The sequence below is a fragment of the Crocuta crocuta genome, unplaced genomic scaffold (genome assembly GCF_008692635.1).
Source record: "Crocuta crocuta isolate KB4526 unplaced genomic scaffold, BGI_CrCroc_1.0 scaffold3, whole genome shotgun sequence".
In the NCBI taxonomy this organism is placed as follows: Eukaryota; Metazoa; Chordata; class Mammalia; order Carnivora; family Hyaenidae; genus Crocuta; species Crocuta crocuta.
This window is the reverse complement of record NW_027529934.1, coordinates 15091038-15111585: the sequence shown is the minus strand read 5'-3', so window position 1 is coordinate 15111585 and position 20548 is coordinate 15091038. Positions and strand designations below refer to the sequence as shown.

The 20548-nt window shown below is 42.9% G+C and overlaps 1 protein-coding gene across 2 annotated transcripts in view; it reads left to right on the top strand.

Moving 5' to 3' along the window:
• Nucleotides 1–20548, top strand: part of PAPPA2 (pappalysin 2) — a 268752-nt gene that overhangs the window by 189709 nt on the left and 58495 nt on the right. For both annotated transcript variants that reach the window (XM_077763320.1, XM_077763319.1), the window contains 2 exons: nt 1209–1386; nt 2587–2800. In XM_077763320.1, coding sequence (XP_077619446.1) covers nt 1209–1386; nt 2587–2800 — 392 coding nt within the window. The remainder of the gene's footprint in view (nt 1–1208; nt 1387–2586; nt 2801–20548) is intronic.

Here is a 20548-nt window from a genome sequence, read left to right as displayed (position 1 = left end):
ATAGGGCTGTCTCCTTTTATGTTTTTATTTTTTCTCTCTTGTTGGTCCCCATTTGCTCATTCTTTCATTTCATCATTCGCATCCTTTGTAGCGTATTCTTCAAAGCATTATAGAAAGGAGTGGGCTATAACGAATAGAAAGCTATCTCTTGCATTTTCCTTTCTTGTTGCCTTTTGTCCCTTCCACTCTCTCTTTTTCTTTCTTTCCATACTTCCCTCTTTGGTTTTCTGAGCCATTGTTTCACCCTGTGATTTGCTGTGCTGCTAGATGATGAGGTCCTTGAGGGCATCTTGTTTATCCAAACCTACACAGACCTGGACCTTCTAGGTGCTCAATAAATGTCACTTCATTTATTCAGTGATGATGAACCCTAGGGCCACCCAACAAAAATGACAGGCTGAGGGAACTGGCTGGAACCTCTCCAATTTAACCACAAGGTTTGGAAAGTGCCTTGTGGGCATTAATTCTTGGCTGTTCTTGGATGCTCTGCATCATGCTCAGCAGAGATACATATGTTCATAGCATTCATTACCAGTTAGCTTATCCTTCAGGGTGTCAGGAGGAAACAGATGACATGCTCTGAAGTGGGCCATGTGAAAGACTTTAATGCAGGGGGAGGCAGGATACATGGACATTGTAAGGATATGGTGCAGGATCCCAGGGGGGAGGGGTAACATCACCTATAGGCCTGAAGAGTTGACTGCAGGGAGCAGTTAGTAGAATTCACAGGAAGAGAGTGCAGGCGAGGATGGAGAGGGCCATCAAAAGACAAAGCCAAATGGGCGGTAATGCCCTAGGGAGGGAGTAGGAAGACTGAGCACCCTGACTTCCCTTTCCTTCCTGGCTCTGCAGTGTCCCACCTGTGGGCCAAGCACAGTCCGAGTAATGAAACCCCCAGGGGCACAGAACATGGTGGAGAAGGGCACAAAGTGGATCCAAGAGCACAGGGGGAGAAGCCAAGAGTTGGCCCGTAAGAGTGTCTCCATTTCATGATTCTCCGATACTAATAGGGGTGGCCGGCAGCTGTCCACCTGGGCATTGTGAGACTGTTTCAAAGCCAATAGGGCATAAAGAGGGAGAAAGGCAAAGTAATTTTACCTGTTTTGAATGTTTGCACCACTAATCACCAGGACTCTTCCAAAAGCCTGGAAACTACTTTGATGAACCTTTTCCTGTGTCCTTGATGGAGGAAAATTCTCTGTTTCTAGAAGGAAATTCTACTCACATGTGCCTCTGGGCACTGGGACCGGGCTGTGAGCTGCAAGCCCCTGGATTGCGGCGTTCCCGACCCATCATTGGTGAACTATGCAAACTTCTCCTGCTCCGAGGGAACAGGCTTTCTGAAACGCTGTTCCATCTCCTGTGTGCCACCAGCTAAGCTTCAAGGTATTGTTGGCCAACCGGGAACCAAATGCAAGTTCACTTCAGCCCCTCACTCTTTGGGGGACTCTGGGGGGGTCTTTCCTTCACCCCAATACTCTTCCCATTTGCTCTGCCACCATCCCACCCTCTCCAGATAACACCACCAAAATCCCAAAGGTCAACACCTTTCTTTGTCCCAATGATGTGAAAGGATGCATTGGCTGAGGTCTCATTAATGAAAGACACTTAGATGTCCCTCTTTTTATTTGATTGTATATCATCTGGAATCAAGCTGAGTAACAGTTGCCTGATTACGTTAATATTTAAGAAACACTTTATGATACACATTTTTTATTTAATATTTACAAGCTTCCTATGAGTTAGGTGCTTTTAGTTCTATTTTATAGATGAGAACAGAGTTATAGGGTTGCCCCGGGTGTGCTGATAGTAAGAGATGAAGATAAGGTAGCCGGCCCCCACCCCAACCTTGCTCTTTACCTCTCTGGTGTGCCCAACAAGGACCCAGGAGGCTTGTTACAAATTCAGCATCCTGAGCCTAATGCTGACAGAGCCTGATTTAGTTGGTCTGAGGTGGGTTGGTGTTGTGACTGTGGGAGGTTCACGGATTGCATTTGGAGGGACCGTGAATTACCCGGGGGCATAGAGTGGGGTGTTTATGTACAGAACTCTGCAGCCAAACTGCCCGGGTTCAAACCCTGCATCTGCTGCTCTGGAAAGTTACCTAAACTCAGTGTCCTCATCCGCAATAAAAGATACTGGTGGTATCTGTTTCAGTGGGTTGCTTGAGGTGTGAAAGTTACACAAGTATTGTAAAATGCTTAGAACAGTGCCTGGCATGTAATAAGCACTACAAAGGTATCCCCTATGATTATTATTATGCTTTCCACAATACTACCAGTAATGTATTTTTCTTATTTGTAGTTGGGAAGGGAGGTAATGGTTTGGCTGATAGCCATTCCCCTGTTCCAGTCAGGAAGTACTTACCTGACCTCAGTTCAGTGTAAGGGATCACAGGAGATGCTCAGTGGGGAAAAAGAGATAGCATGAACCCTAGACCCGAGATGTTCGAGAAGCTTCTCAACAAAGAATTGTGTGACTTCCCGAGAACGCTGACAGGTTGACAGCCTTTTTTGTTCTTTTCTGCTACACGTTGGTTTCCGGACTCTACCCTGAGCATCCTATGCTTTTCTTCCCTGGGGTCAGGACGGAACCCGTGGCTGACCTGTCTTGAAGACGGGCTCTGGTCCCTCCCTGAAGCCTACTGCAAGTTGGAGTGTGATGCTCCCCCTGTAATCCCAAATGCCAGCCTGCTCCTGCCTCAGTGCCTCCAGGGCGGCCATGACGTGGGCTCCGTCTGCAGATACGAATGCAAACCAGGCTACTACGCTGAGCCGAGTGCGGAGGGTAAAGTCAGGAGGTAAGCTGACTTGTTCCAGGATCTTTGAAGTCCTCTCTACCCTCGACCTCTCACTTGTAAATCCCAGGTCATTGTTCTGGAAATATTAAGATCTTCTGGGTTGTCCAGTGCTTGTTGTGTTTGTTTTTCTATCTCATCTCTCTTAACCTGCACAGGTGTGTTGCCTAGTCACTGCAGACAGGTTGACCTGGTGTGCTTTCTGTAAAAATAGTCCTTCCTATAGGTGACCCATCAGCCTCACTTAGGTGCTTTTTATTTATTTGTTTGTTTGCATTTTTTTAATGTTTTATTTATTTCTGAGAGAGAGAGAGAGAGACAGCATGAGCAGGGGAGGGTCAGAGAGAAAGGGAGACACAGAATCTGAAACAGACTCTCGGCTCTGAGCTAGCTGTCAGCACAGAGCCCGACGCAGGGCTCAAACCCATGAACCGTGAGATCATGACCTGAGCCGAAGTTGGACGCTTAACTGACTGAGCCACCCAGGTGCCCCTGTTTGTTTGCATTTTTAATTAAAAAAATTTTTTTAATGTTTACTTATTTTTCAAAGAAAGAGTGAGACAGAGTGTAACTGGACGAGAGGCAGGGAGAGAGGGAGACCCAGAATCTGAAGCAGGCTCCAGGCTCTGAGCTGTCAGTGCAAAACCTAACAGGGGGCTCGAACTCATGGACTACAAGATCGTGACCTGATCCAAAGTCAGACACTTAACTAAATGAGCCACCAGGCACTCCATTTTAGCTGCTTTTTAAGAGAATCTGTGCCCGGGAGTCACCTGGTGGCTCAGTCAGCTAAGTGTCTGACTTGGGCTCAGATCACGATCTCACAGTTTGTGAGTTTTGAGCCCTGTGTCGGGCCCTGTGTTCACAGCGAGGAGCCTGCCTTAGATTCTCTGTCTGCCCCTCTCTCTGCCCCTCCCCTGCTCTGTCTCTCTCAAAAATAAATAATGAACATTAAAAATAAATACATTAAAAAAAATCTCTGCCCTAATTATTGTTTTCCTTGAAAGTAAGTGTTGGGAGCTTCCCACGTGTTATTAAGCATGTCCCCCAAATCCAACCGTGGGCAGAACACCCTCATCAGGACGGTTGGGAATTTATGATTGTGGCTCCAGGAGAAACTGCCTGGGCTGGTCCCCCACGCAGACATCTATTACCTGTGTGATGCTGGGAAGGCTTCTTTCTCTGCCTCAGTCTTTCTCATCTGGAAAACAAAGACAGTAATAATAATATCTACTTGATAAGGCTTGTGTGGGGACCAAATTAATTAATCAGTTCATTACTGAAGCCTAAGCTTTGGTATTTATTTTAAAAACATAAAACTCAGTACATATTAGCCATTACCATCATTGTAGTCCGTCTGCCATCTCCCTCCTGGGCTGTATGTGTGCTCACGCTCCTAGACCGGAATGCCTGTCTTCTGATCAGAAAGAACAAAAGCTTCACAGGCTCCGTTTTAGAGGAAGGACTTTGAAGACCTGCTGGGCTTCAAATCCCAGTCAGCTCCCCTTTTTATCAGCTGGGTTACCTCAGGCAAGTTATGGAACTCTTTGAGTCTTGGTCTCCTTTGTAAGTTGAGGATAATGCCCACCTCGGTGTCGTGTTGAAGGTGGCGGGAGTTAATGCACAGACCCCTCCCCCACCCCCACCTCCATGCCCACCTCGTGCCAATTGCTCAATAAAGGCTGTCAGAAAAAGAAGGCTTTTCTGAACAAACAAAACAAACAAAAAGCTTTCAGAAAAAGAGAACTCTTTGTACTCAGTAACTGGTAGCTTTTCTTTCCATATCATAATTTATGCAGTATAGGAAAAATCAAGTTCGTTTCTTACCCAAGATTAATTAAAAGTCTCATCACGATAGGTATTTTTTTAAAAGATGGATTTTTAAAAATATGTTTTTAAATGTTTTATTTATTTTTGAGAGAGAGTGAACAGAGGAGGGGCAGATAGTGAGGGGGACAGAGGATCCGAAGTGGGCTGTGCACTGACAGCAGCGAACCTGATGTGGGGCTTGAACTCATGAACTGTGAGCCAAAGTCTGATGCTTAACTGACTGAACTGCCCAAGCACCCCTGGCTTTTGTTTTTTGAACTACCAAAACAATTGGTAATCCCAGCTATGGCATTACCAATGAGGCCAAGGGATACAAGCTTTGCTTATTAGCTAGAATTCTTTAAGGAGACAGAAGAATATCAGAACACTGACTCTCTGGCTCTCATTTGATCTTCGCTAGTCTGTACTCAGCCATCTTTCTGTGGGGTGCGTTGAGTCTGACTTTGCACAGAGCCCTCTGTTCCAGAGAAANGGGGGGGGGGGGGGGGAGAGGGAGATGGGCAGGAAGCAAGTCAGGCAAGAGCCAGGCTGATGAAAATATGAATAATACTGATGAAAAATTCATAAGCAGCAGCACGGGGTTCAGTGGACTCTAGCAGGTAAAGTCAACAGTTTTTGACAACTGAAAACACATTTGCATGTGATTTTCATAGGATCCAGATAAATTTGCATAGGCACGCCTTGACAGGCAGTGAGGACCGGGGCCACCTTCCAGCGGTATTACAATTCACCTGCAGGCTGCTGTTTTCTGGCTTCTTCCTTCTCCCTTCTTGCCTCCCTTTTCTCAGACCTGCACCTGACTCAGGTATCTGCAGAACAGAGCAGAGGAGAATAATTGAGGGGGGAGAGAAAAGTCTCAGGACCAGGAGGAATTAAGGGTGGAGGGTTTATTTCTAGTTCCCTTGGCCCGTGGCTGCTCTTTGTGTTGAGACCGAGCCTTCCCCCCCAGAACTGTGGGCTTTCTGCCTTACCCTGCACCTCGGCCTCTCCGGCTTCCGCAGCCCGGGCAGGGGCACACAAGGGCCATTTGTTGGCATAGCTTTTCTGGTGGAGAAACTGGAAGCTTGCAACATCGGCATCGGTTTTGGCATAAACATTTACATTCGCAAACACAGTGCTGAGGAAAGATTAAATTATTTACCCCACTATGTAAACTGATTTAAATCTTAGTTTACACCTGTTTACATAGCAGGCGACGGATTGGTAATCAGACTTTTGCAAGTCGGGCGTAAATCACTGTCACTTGCCGCTTCTGTTTACCCAATGAACTATGTCAGCCTTGTTCCTCACTTGGTGGAAAGAGCCCAGAGTTGTACGACTGGGGTTCTAAACTTCTTTCTAGGACATGCGAGCGGAAGGAGAAGAAATTGAAAAAAGTGAGCAGGGAGATCAATCCAGACAGAGTGGGCACATGGTAATTTTGTGCAGTTCTGTGCCTAGTGGAAAAAACCCACTTGATGGCCAGATTCGCACCTTATTGTTTGCATGACTCTGAACAATGTACTCAATATCCACGTGTCTCAATTTTTGCATCTGTAATGCAAAGGGTAGTAATTTCTATCCAACAGCGCTCTTTTGAGGCTGAAAGGAGGTAATGCACTGAAAGCATTTTATCCATTCTGATGTTCAGTGTAAGTAACAGGTATTGCTTTGGGTTCATTTCTTTTTAAAACAAGGAAACGACTACCAAAATATTAGCCAAGTACATTCCCTTCCCGCTCTGAAGTCTATTGAACACTGTTTCAAGACAAAAGAAAGACAGGTACAGGATCTGACTCTTCTGTTCGGATCAACCCATTTAAGTTTTGTCCCATTCAACTCAGAGGTGGCAGGGAGGGCCCAGCGGTGGCTACTAGGTCCACCACATGCATGCTCTGTGTCAGTCTCCTGGTGAGAACTGAGGAACATGCATGAGGAAGGTTCTAGGATCTGCTCTCAGGGAGCATGCAGCCTCCATGTTCCCCCTTTTATGTGCTTTCTGTCTCCTTGAAGTATGGCAGAGAGGGAGATGCAGGTACAGGTCGGCACTTTCCTCTGGCCCCGGGATTCCTAGCCGCTTCATCCCAGCATTTGAGAGTGTACCACCCACACTGGATCCAGTTCCTGAAGACAGGCAAAGACAATGGCTTAGGCCTAGGTCAAAGACTCTGACCTTGAAGTCATGGCTAGAGTCAGCATCACCCAAGCCCAATGGCTTCCCCAGAGGGAAATTGAGAAGGAGGGTAAATGGATGTTGGGGGAGCAAAAAAATCAATAAAACAAAAATAAATATCTGTACAGTGGTACAGCCGTATCCTGACATAGCCTGCTATCATCAAAGATGTTTGGGAGAATAATAAAGACATGGGAAACATTCACAATACAATGATAAGTGGATAAAAGCGGGCAAGTAATTGTTATAATAAATGATATGCTCTCTATTTTCGATGCTAAAATGATATTTTACCACTTTTTTAGTAGCTGGGAATGATTATGATATCAGTAATCATAACCTCTAGGTAGTAGGTTCAAAGGAGATATCTTTTCCTTTCTTCATTTATATATATTTGCTAAGTTTTCTTGATTTTATAATGAGGTAAATGGATAAACTGTTTAAAAACTAAATAATGAAGCCAGCTATTAAGAGTAGCTTGTAGCAGTTTGTGGGGGCAGAGAGTGATAGAAGGAAAACTAGGCAGATCTTTCTACATATGCAAACCCAGGAGAGACCAGCACTCTAAGATGGTGTGAGGAAGGTACATGACCTTTCCACCTTGTGTCCAGATCTTTCCACATTTGGAGGACAAGCACCATCTTTATTCTTGAAGGCCTCTTCATACGTTTTCTCATCCAGTCCTAATACCTCTTCCCTAACCTCCTGTGTGTCCCCTCACTCCCCAAAGCGAAGAGTCTACCCATAGGTGTGCAAGCTTAACCTCCTAACCCCCCAAGCCCCAAAGTGAAGAGTCTACCCATAGGTGTGCAAGCTTAACCCCCCCAAACAAGCTCTCCCCCTCCCTGCTGTCTGAAAAGAAGGTCATCACCTTTGCTCTGGACCCCATCTCCCTTCTTAGGGATTTCCCTCAACTCATTTCCCCTTCTCTTTCCTACATCTGCAGCTTCCCTCTTTTACCTGGTTCCTTCTCTTTCATTGTGCTCTGGATTTGCGCCTGTTACAACCCAAATGAGCAAAGCCTTTTCTTGATCCCGTGCTCCCACCCAGCTACCATTCTGTCTTTCTCTCTCCCTTTTACACTGAGACTTGTGGCAAGAGTTGTTTGTCTTCACTCTCTCTATCTTGCCATCTTTTTAGTCCTTCACACCTACATTCACGTTTTTGCTTCCATCTCTTCACTAGAGCTGGGCCTGCCATGGATCTTTGTGCTGCCGAATGCAGAGACTTTTTTGGACCCCAGGTTACTTGAGAATATTTGGCTTGTGTTGTGGTTACCATGAGAGATAGGATGGACCCTCCTACCTGTAAATTGTTGTGGATGATAAAACTAACGATACCGTGCACAGATCAAGAGAATACGAAAAGGTTTATGACTCATGTAATGAGGCCTTCTGGGAAGAGGAGGAGAAGATCCCAGGTTGACCTTCAAATGACTGGAGAAACCAGGGCAAAGAGAGCATGGGGTTTTGTGGTGCTTAGGGAGTGGGGCCAATGCCACAGTTTCTGCACGTGAACAGAACCTGTGTGGTTTGAACTGTCTGCTGAGGCCAAAAGAGGCGTGGAGCTTTCTGATAGGCTTGCTCAATGTGGGAGATGGTGCGGCTTGGAAGCTGTCAGCAAACATTAAAAATGTAGCCAACAGCATCATTGTCTACACCCTGCTTGAAATTTCTTCCTTGATTCTGTTCTGTTTCACTCTCTGATCTTCCTTCTTCTTCTCTCTTCCCAGTTTTATTTTCTAGCTTCCCCACCCCTACCCCCCACCCATTTCTTCAATGTTGGTGTTTCTCTGAGCTCACTTTTCTCTCTTGTTCTGCACACTTGTCTGGGACAAAGCTCATTGACCACATAGCCTCAACTATCATCCGCATGCTGATGCTTCCTAAATCCATACCTGCCACTCTAGTCTTTTCCATTAAGGGCCATAAAGACCATTAGAACAACTGCCTATGGATACAGCCACTTGGATATCCCATCTGCATTTCAACTCTTACCATATAAAACAGAGCCTACTATAATCTCTTAAATCTTAACGTTCTTCTGTGTTCCATGCAATTGATTAGCCAAGAACTTGCACATAACTTGAGACTCTTCAGTGTCCTTCACCCCTAACAAAACCAGTCATCAACTTCTATGGAGTGTCATCCTACTGACTCTCAAATATGCCCTCCCCCTCCCGCTGCTACCTCTCTATAATAGGCCACTATCTTTTTACTTCTCAACTGGTCTTTCTGGCTCTAGTCTTTCTCCTTTCAATACATTTACCACTTTGGAGCAAAAATCATCTTCAAAAAACTTAAATCCAATTGTAGGTTTTCCCCTACATGAAACTGAATGGACACCCTTTCTGCCATTTCAGTAGGAAAAAAAAATCTTAAAATAGTTTCAAGGTCTTGTACAGTCTGCTGGGCTTTGCTTACTTCTTTAGGCTCATTATTACTCTCTTCCCTGGGAGGCCACTTGCCTCCAGCTGTTATGCACAACACCTTCTGTAGTGTAGGCTCTCATGCCCCTGGAATTTTTTTACTTCCTCATATAAGCCTTGGCTAGCATGCTTCTGGGTTAGAGCTCTCCCAACACAGATCTTTGCCTTAGCTGACTCTTACTCTCCTATTTTTAGCATAGGTGTGGTTTTATCGAGGAAGACAATCAGCTCTCCCCTGTCTGTAAGAAGTGCCCTTCCCATGGGTTGCACTGGACACAGAAATCCCCTGATAACATCATTATCTTGCTGAGTAGAAATTGTTTGGTTACTTGTCTATATTCTCCAATTGACCATAAATTTTAGCTCCCTGTGCCCAATTGCTACTGCATTTATTGGTAGGTACTCAATACCTCAATAAATACTTTGTGAATGGATGAAAATACATTCATTAGAAACATCTTGATAGGAACTCGATGTTAAATTTGATGCTAAAAATGATGAAGGAAAGGTGGGGGCAGTTTCTTAGGAGAGAGTGGAGATCTCTATTTCAAAAGCTTTCGAGTAGAAGAACTCTAACAACATATGTGTATGTTTTTCTTCTAGCAATTGTCTCAGTAACACGGGAGGAACAGTCTTCTGCAAAGACAGTTTACTGTTATGTATTCAACACACACGTAAGCTTGATTAACACAACTCAGTGCAGGTTGTTAGTAACACAAAAGGGTTAGATCTCTCAACAGGCCCCCCAGAACGGTGCTTATACCTGGTTGCCCTTTAGAATCACCCAGCGAGATTGAAAAAATCTTCATGTTCAGCTCCCACCCCAAACCAGTTACATCAGAAGCTCTGCAAGTGGGACCCAGGCGTTAGTGTTTTACAAAGCTTCCCAAGTGGCTGCAGTGTGCGTCCCAAATCAAGAAGCACAGGCCCAGTGGAACCTTTGTTTCTGTAAGAATAGCATCAGTCATGGGACTGATTTGCCTAAAAATATCCAGAGCAATGTTTTCTTTTTTCAAAATCAGTGTACCAGCACTTCTGCATGCCAGATTTTTACATGTCTCTTTGAGGCTTATTTGTTTTTGGAGTTAGTCGAAAATCTACGAACAGTCGTAGCTCCAAAGAAATTGTTTTTTTTTTTAACTTTAAAAAATGTTTTAATGTTATTTTTTATTTTATTATTGAGACAGAGAGAAACAGAGCATGAGTGGGGGAAGGGCAGAGAGAGAGGGAGGGAGACACAGAACCTGAAGCAGGCTCCAGGCTCTGAACTGTCAGTACAGAGCCCGATGTGGGGCTCGAACCCACAAGCTGAGACTATGACCTGAGCCGAAGTCAGATGCTTAACCAACTGAGCCATGCAGGCACCCCAAGAAATTGTTAAATTTAAGTAGTTTCACGAGTTCTTTCTTACTGATATTTTCAACACACACACAGGCTCCTTTAAGCTGCTTTCTTTTTCCCCTAAGCAATTTACTTGCACACATACATCATTCTGCATCACGCCTTCATTGTTTCATTACCTTGACTTCCCAGGAAGCTAGAATAAATGTGTTTGACTTCTCTTTTATCAAAAAAAGGCCATATTATATTCTCCCTTATCTTTCACTCCCATGGTTACCTTGTTCTCATTTAGGTGTTATCTTTATGTGTGAAGGTTAAGTTAACCTCATTAAGGCCCATAATTAATTTAACTTCTAAATTATTCCAACCTTCTAACTTTACTTAGACAGCCTCTCCTTGTATAAGCCATTCATCAAGGTGCCAGGGGAAGTGTGCTATAGTAGTCAGATCTTCCTTAGAGTGATTGTAAACAGCTAGACTTTCTGGGAGTCACCCGTGGTATCAGCTTTTCCAAAGAACATCAATCTATTTGAGTTCTATAAGCCCAACTGTAGGTCAAAACTGTAATAAACTGGCCACATATTATGACTATTTAGTGTTTAACAAATATTTTGTTGGTAAACCTCTTCAGTGGAATTTGTCTCTTCTGACTTGTAGGTGGTGATGGGGGGGTGGTTTGGGATGGCCCTAGACTAGTAGACATGTGGACTTTACCTCTCTCTACACATAGATCATTTGGTATGGAAGAGAGTTAAAAAGCATAAGGCCTTGGCTCTGTTCTATTGGGTTGATGATATAATAAGATGATAGTATAATATATTATGATACAGTAATGCATAGCTTGATATATGGTAATAATAATATGTGTCAATATATTATTATCCTCAAGACAGATGAAGAAACTGAAACTCAGAGTATCATTAGTAACCTTCCTGTAATCACTCAGCTGATATGTGGTGTTAAATCATTCTGACTCCAAAGCCATGCCCTTGGCTAACAAGACTTTCAGTATTGAACAATTTACTGCATTTCTCTTGACCTTCCCCTCCCCCCACACACACACACACATCTGTGAAATAAGGGAAAATCTTGAGTGACTTCCAACTCTAAAAGTCTATATTTCATTTTCCATCTCAGTAGAATGAACAAGAAGAGTTAGCACTTTGGCATAACACCATAGAGAGAAGTGATACATAACAGTTTATTGCCACCAGCAAAAACCCAGAGAAGCAGTGATATGTTAGTCTACAGGCACAATCTTAGTGAGCAGTACTTACAGTACTACATGGAGTACTTCTGGTCCAAGACACTGGTCAAGGTTTTATTCTCTTCCTCTCAATAGGTTCTGATGAATTGTTCTCCATTTACACCCAGGAGGATTGGATCTAGGTCTTCCTTGAAGACAGAATATGGGTACATTTTTAAGATCTCTAGGATTGACTTTAAAGATTAAGTACTTCCCTAGAGAAGAAAATTTATTCAAAAATGCTAGGAAAGCTTTCCTTTGTCCACGATCTGTCTCTTGGCTTAGTGAATAGGTAGACAGGTTCTGGGATTAGTGAGATCTACATTTGGATCTTAACTCTGCCATTTATTAGCTCTTAGACCTTGGGCAAGTCACTGATTTTTACTGAACATCACTGTGTTTATTTACAAAATGGATATTAGGAAGTAAGAATACTTAAAGGCTCTTATAAGGGTTAAATTGGATAATGGATGTAAAAAACTGAGCACAATTCTTAGTCATTTGAAGATTTAGATCAGCAAAAGCTGGTATTTTACCATCATAATTATCATCATCCTTGGGTGAATTCCACTTGCAAAATAACTGCTGCTTTTGGTGTGTTTAACAGGTAAACTTTAACAAGGAATGCACTCCGCTACATTTTTATCAGTGGCTATTGCCTCCCACCCATGGTTGGTGTCTGTGCTCCCAAAAAAACAGCATGCAGACCAGAAGACTGAAGCTGGCCTTCCAAGTAGGAGGTACAGCTCTTCAGTTACCAGGGCCAGTGGGGGAGTGCACTTCCTCTGCCTATAAAGCACACACACACACACACACACACACACACACACACACACATCAAAACAGAAAGTTTATTAAATTAAAAAAATATAATTGCAGTTTCCTTCCCCAGTCAGAACCCTCTCTGAATGCTTCATCTCTTCCTGCTGTCAACTCAGTAAGTTATCCAAATACTACAATGGCTTCAAGTAGACCATAAAAAGGAAAAAGAGGGATATGGGGGGAAAGAAATGGAAATGAAATAATCAGCAAGATAGAGCTGGACATACTTTAAAAATTGGAGCCAGCAAATAAGGTCAAGTTGGTCTGGGAGGAGAAAGGAAGGGCATGTCCTGGAGATGTTACCTAGATTTGTAGGCCCTTTCGATCTTTTTGAACTGTGACTTGAATTTCTGAGGTTCAACTGATTTTTTCGTACCATAGGAAGGGAAAGAAAGACTTGCCTAATGAAATGAAAATGTGTAGTGAAGACAAATGTGTAAAACTCCTTAAATATCTTGGATTTGCAATATTTAAAAAATCAGTAAATTCATCTATGTAATTTTCAAACTCTGTGTCACGACATTGTGCATATACACATGGGAGTACATGTTAAACCTATGTAGATATAGACAGAGACACATGTGTTTTCTGTGATTTGCCAATTAAGGGACAGGACACACTATAATCTCTGTGTACGCTCCTGCATCTGGGAGAAATAGAAATTTGTTTTCTTTCCATTAAGACATTGTCTGGCTTTATAATTGGTGTTTATAGTAAATACATTCAAAGTTTATCCTTGGAATCCTCAATTCTCTTGCCATTGTAGGATAATGTGAGCTTTAGGCTAATCTGTTGCAGTGTATTCTGGCATCCAAGTGACTAAGCTTCTCCTCCAAGCCTTGGCCACTCAATGCACACACACGCATGCTGCCTACACAGGGCTCCAGCCATGGGCGTGCGGGCCTTCATGTCAAACACAGCATTTGCTCAACTCATAGATTTCCCTGCAATCTTCAGTCTCAAGCTAAGGAGCATCTGATTGCAAAACCATTCTTCCTCTTTTGATTTGATATTACACCGACTGCTGATTTCTCTATTAATCAGGAATAATAATACTTAAAATCTCATATAAGTAAGCACTGGATTATTTTATATATGTTACACCCCCCCCCACATATTTGTACGTACATACAAATACCCACATATACATAAATACACCAAAAGGAGTTTCTTCAACCCATACTTTCTCTCCCTGATGCCTTTACTTTGCTTTTTTTTCCCCTCCTGTCTCAGGCTCCTGCTAATCCCTTCTTTGGCATAGTGGATGAACAGGTTGATTGTGGCCTTCTTTTGCTGTCTAGTGATAGGGTCAGGTTAGGACAAACTGATTTATAAACTGTCTCCTGAAGTATTCCAGGAGGGACAAAAATCTGAAGAACTGAGTAGGGTGGGGAGTCTGCGTAGAATATTAACACAGAACACTCATCACACACACAGGGAGAGAGAGAAGAAGAGGGATGGACAGAGGAGTGTGGCTGAGTAGATCTTTCAGTCATCAGAGCTAATAATTTCTGCTGCTCACTGAGAATTACATGTGCCATTCATTGTCCTACATACTTTATATACACTAACTTATATAAACTTCTTTCTTAATGTTTATTCATTTTTGAGTGACAGAGAGAGACAGAGTATGAACAGAGGAGGGGCATAGAGAGAGAGGGAGACAAAGGATCCAAAGCAGGCTTCAGGCTCTGAGCTGTCAGCACAGAGCCCGATGCAGGGCTCAAACCCACGAACTGTGAGATCATGACCTGAGCTGAAGTTGCATGCTTAACTGACTGAGCCGCCCGGGCGCCCCTGAAGACACTTGCTTTAAATGGCTATCCTTTTTCCTGTGTTTCACCAATGAAATTATAACTTTAATTCATCAGTGAGCAAAGGAGAAGTTTATATTTCCCCTTATAAATGCCCTTCCTAATTTGTAGCATTCTCTGCCTCCTGTCGGTTAAGGCTTGAGCCCACAGTTCCATTCATAGCTAAACAAATGGACTCCACTACCTTGGAACTCCAGGACAAGAGATCTAGCAATACCTGAAGGAATTCATACTCTGAAAACTTTGTGAAGATAGACAAAGAGTTCTTACAGTGATAGAATGTGTCCTCTGATATTGAATTCATACCATTTGTGGCACTTTTTGGTCAGAGTCTCGTCCCACCTGCCCTCCCCCAGGCTCTTGCCCTGCCTCTTCCTCACCACCAGACAGAACAAGATAAAGCTGAACATACTTCAGAAATTAGGGTGGGCACAGGTGCATATATGCACACTTTTCCCGTTAATGCTTTTGGTAAAGGCTTCAGACACACTCCACCTTTCACACCTCCGGGTTCTTGCATGCATCGTTCTTCTGCAGGTATGCCCTTGTCCTCCTTCCCTGCCCAATGAACCATCTCAAAGGATATCTCCTGATATCCTTCATGTCCCCAAGCAGCACTGGTGGCTCCCCCTCTGGGCCCCCATAAGCCAGTACTCTGATTCTATTATAGTACAAATATCTGTTTCTACAACTGCAGGACTTACTGTAGTGCACGGGCACATACTAGATGCTCAGTGAATACTTGTTGACTGGATGTATGAATGGACAAATAACTGAATGATGAAAGATGGTATATTTTGTGTGGAAAAAGAGCTCTGTAGGGGGCATTTTTGTTTTTGAGTCAGGGAAGAATGAAAAACCAAAGCCAGTGTGTCGGTGGGATGGTCCTACAGATGCTATTTCTTGTCCAGTAGAGTGGACGAGGGCTAAACACCAGCAGGCCTGCAATTGAGAGGATGGAGTCACCGATGGGCTGTGGACTGGCCATGACTGACCTCTGCCCACTCTTCATCTAGGATATTGGCTTGAGAAACCAGGTCTGCAGTTGGTTAAGAGCTGGTATGGAGTTTGGAAGTGCTGATGTCTCTCTCCAGGGTGAGGAAAGAAGACTATGTTTTTTAACATAGTCTAGAGCAGTACCTCTCAGACCTGAATGGACACAGGAATCCCTTGGGGATCTGGGTAAAGTGCACATTCTGATTGAGTCGGTCTGGGGTAGAGCCTGAGATTCTGCTTTTCTTCCAGACTCCCAGGTGATTCTAGTGCCGCTGTGCTGGGAACTATGTTGTAAACAGCAAGGGGCTAAACTTTATTCTGAGTAAAGAGGCTTCGAGTTTCAGTTAGAAAAAAGTTGCCCATGTGTCACACAAAACACCTAACCAATTAATGCCTCAGTTTCCTAATTTATATAATGAAAATAACACAGTTATTCCTTGCTTTTATACCTCCTTTTTAGGAATGTTCTATATGGTAGGACTTTGTGACACACAGTATAGTTGTACTAGATAAAGGAGGTACTTTATCTGCACCTCCATTTCTAGGAATACTGGTGCTTCTCTGTTATGACTCCAGCATTGGCATTAGATGGATCATGGTACCAATCCCTTTTCTTCCATCAATCAGTTAGATAATCCCAGGCAAGTTGTCTTACTTTTCTAAACCTTACTTACCTCATCTGTAAAATAAACATTTATACGTTCATTGAACCCATGTTTATTGGTGCCTATTATGTACCAGACATTGTGCTAGCCACTGAAGATGTAATAGTAAATAAGGTCTTGTTTTTACCAAGTTTATATTCCAGTGGGGGGGGGGGCGCATAGGAAATCAATTAATAAAACAAAATAGTAATTACAGAGTATGCTGTCTTTGAAAGACAGTGCTTTAATTAAAAACCTGAAATAATAAAGGTGTAAAATAAGGTTGCTGAGGGGTGGCAAAATTTATTTTTAGGTACGAAGAAGAGCCAATCAGAAAAACAAAAGGAAACGCACAAGCAGAGAGAATAGCACCCAAGTCCTTTGGTAGGAAAGAACTTGGTTGTCCTTGGGATTCTAAGTCCAGTGTGGACAAAGTACATTAAAGAAGGTGAATAGGATGAGGTCAGAGAAAGTTGGGCCAGATCAAGAAGGACCTTGTTAGTAAGAATTGAGAAAGTTTGGATTTTTTTTTCCATGCAAGAGGCGGCAACTGAAATGCTCTAAGCAAGAAAATGACATGATGTAATGTATTTATTTATTTTATAAAATATCTCTCTGACTGGTGTCTGCCAACTGGATAGGATGGAAGCCAGAGGAGAAGTGAGGGTGTCCAGTTGTGAGGTGAGGGCTGGGAACTTGGGCTAGCACTCATGACAGTGAAGGTGCAAGAGGTATGGGGACAGATTACACAGATATTTGGGAGGAAAAACTGAGAAGACTTGCTGATGGATTGAATAAAATCAGGCGGGTGCTTGGGAAAAAGTAATTTTGAGAGAAAGGGTAGAATCCAGGATGTGTTTTAAGTTTCAAATTTGACCAACAGGGTAGATGATGATAGTGGCATGTCATTGAGAAAAAGAATGCACGAAGATAAGGGTATAAAGAATTCACATAACAATCATCCTTATCACACAGGGTGGGTTTGAGGATCAAATGACATAGATATATATTCTTCCACACAATCCCTAGCACTTCAGTGTGCATTATTTTACTGCTTTTCTATTATCATTATTATTCACGAGGGACTACCCACTGAAGACACCAGGCACCCTTGATAGGTAAGGACATGATAATTCTCTTGGACTCAACAATCATACTTTTATTTTCTCCAGTGGAAAATAAATATTACTTTTGAAAACGCTGCAGTGGTGATAGAAGGATGGGGTAGGGTAGACTCATGTATGCCTCCAGCAACATCAGTCAAATTTTCCGCCAAGTTTTGATTACGAGATCTTTATTTCTGGCAGTGGAGTAAGTTGCAGAAAGAGCACAGCTGGATTTTCAGCACTAGGTGGATACCACAAGTTCTGGAAATTGGAAAAAAGCATCTTCTAATTTGGAAATTGTGGTGATTTGTCTGGAGTACTGAGAAGGAAAATAAATACAAACCTGCCCCCTACCTCCAACTCCTCATGGTACCATTTACAGAGTAAGTCATCTGGCTGTAGCTGTTTATGTTTGGTCTTTGCTAAGCATCCAGCCTTTGTAACCAGGGTTGTTAGGTAGGTGATTTTGCTCCCTGATTTCTACACCTAAGGTTAATTTTTGCTATTGGAGAGCAGCGTAGATTTTAGTAGTTTGCCAACCTGGCTACATATGAAAACTGCTGGCCCATTAAAAAAAATACAGAGTGCTAGGCTAGTCCCAGGCTACTTGATGTAGTAAGCCTATCACTCCAGGTCTTTAAAATGTCTCCATGAGGGGCACCTGGGTGGCTCAGTCGGTTAAGCGTTCGACTTGGGCTCAGGTCATGATCTCACAGTTTGTGGGTTTGAGCCCCGCGTTGGGCTCTGTGCTGACAGCTAGCTCAGAGCCTGGAGCCTGCTTCAGATTCTGTGTCTACCTCTTTCTCTGACCCTCCCCTGCTCATGCGGTCTGTCTCTCTCTCTCTCAGAAATAAATAAAACATTAAAAAAATAAAAATAAACCATAAAATATCTCCATGATTGGTCTACAAATGTCATTTGGAAACCACTGATCTGAGGATTGGGGTGTTATATTATGATTTGAAAACTCAGGCTTCTATTCTTCCTTTTGCCAATGAATTGCTTGCAATGTGGCATTGGGCAATTCACTTCATGGTTCCTAATGTGATAGTTTAGCCTCTTTTACTCCACTGGAATGAAAAAAATATAGCTGATACTCAGGGAGTAGAATGTTTCATCGGAAGGACATTTGGACTGGACTATCAAAGAAGTCTTGGAAACCCTGTCCTGGTGAGGGTCTGCCTGTGTGCATTGATCTAGTATCTACTGCCATCATTCTTTGAAACGCAAACCTATTCACCACGTGATTTCAAAGTGCCTCTTGACTCTTGATTCATAACACTTTATGTGAAGGAGTTGAACCACTGTGAATAAACCAGTTTTTTTCACTAATGATTTTAAAAGGCTCAGAGGTCATTCCTTAACACTAAGCTTAGAAGAGAGAGCTGTGACACCCCTGGAGATCAGAGTCTTGCAATTGCTATAGGCTGTAGTCCCCTTCAAGGGCCCTTTGTGGAAACGAGATTTCTTGGAGCTGGAAGGAGTCGGGACATTGAATCTTTGCTGCAATCACAGTCCCTTATGGCCAGAACCAGCCCATGGCACTCAAGTGCCAAGCTCCTTACTATGGGATCTCAAGGCTAGTGCCATAACAGGGATTGACAGCATTGACACGGAGCCAGTGAGACAGCGCTTGCTATTGGGCCTTGAGGAACTGACCAATCAAATGTATTGTGAGAAGTCTGAGTGTAGAACCTGAAGTATGTCATCTGATAGAGTGCCACGCTGAAGCTGTGAGAGGTGTGTGGGAAAATGACTATAACATGCCTTCCCCATACAAGCAAGAAGAAATAGGGAAGGAGAATCCATGATGTTTAGGGGACATAGGGACCCCTGTAAAAATGAAATGCCATTTCCTAAGGAAAAAGGTATCTCTACCAACCTCCATTCACTCTTGCCTGCAGTGCCTCCGGTGGAGTCCAGGGATACCAGTGGGAACTACCTTCCAGCATTCTCCCTCTCTATATTTTATTGATATTACTGGTAGTTTGCAGTGCAGGGCCTGTCACGTTGTTCAGGTACCACCTACGATGCCCAAGGCACTCTTCCTCATGCAAGTTTGATCTATCTACCTTCATCCCTGAGGTTATTAAACTGGCAAGGAAGTATATGAAATCGGCATTATTGAATGGCTCCTCACTCTGGGCAAGAGAAGGGAGGACTATTTCCATGTTGAAGAGTTCCAACCAATTCAGAGAAAAATACCACATGAAGTCAAAACATTATCATCTCGGCCAAGCAAGGGTTTTCCTTTATAGCCATGCTGACATGCAAGGTTTTACAGCCCTGCCTCTCCCCTGGTATTGATGGTATTGCCTGCTGTCTCCAGCTGGAGGAAGTCAGTTCAGCAGAGGTAGGGGAAGGATTTCATCTGCGGGAAGTGATAGAAAGAAGAGAGTCCCTGGGAGGATATAAACTCTGTAGTGTGAAAGAAGACTAGAGTATCTATGTCTATAAGAGGGACAAAAAGGAGTTTAGTTTTAATCAAAAGAACTACAAACCCAAATTACATTTGGGAAAACATTTTTAAGTGGCATCGTTTTTTAAGGGAAAGAAGCCATATACGAAATGGTACCTGGTGTGTGATTTCATTTATATAAAGTTCCAGAACAGGCAAAACTAATCTGTGCTGACGAAAAAGTGAGAATAGTGTGGATGGCGGGGGTGTGGGGAGGTTTAACTGTCAGAAACACCAGGGGATTTCTGGGGAAGCTGGAGATACTCTTTCTCTTGATTTGAGTGATTACTCAGGTATATTCACATGTAAAAATTCCTTGAGCTGTAGACTAAGATTTGTGTAATATTCTATATGTAATTTATTACTCCATATGGAAATTTAAAATGGATCTTCTTTTTGGTCATACTCATAGATGTGGTATCAGGATAAAGGGAATCTGGGATATTCAATAGGATAGAGATGCTATTAATATTCAAAGTGGGCTATAAAGCATAAAAGAAGTAGTTAAACTTGACACATTGGAAGGACCAACCACAGGCTTTGGCAGCAGCTCACCTAGGTCCAGGTCCTAGTATACCTTTTACTATAGATTTTTGAGCTAGCTTTAAATCTCTGTCAGGCTCAGTTTCATCCTCTGGAATAGGGGTAATAATATATTTAGCAATATATTATTTGGTAATATATTTACTTCCAATCTGCCGTTTGGAAGATTCAGTGAAATAATACATATAGGTGTCTTGCCAAACACCTGAAATATAATTCATAAATAGTATTTATTATTAGCAGATAGTAGATATATGTTCACATAAACCATGATGCTTCAGAATCCCAGTCGTAAAATCGGATTTCTACCCTAAAATATTCCTGGGAATAAAAGTATGAATCTCAATAACTATTTAACATCATAATAAACA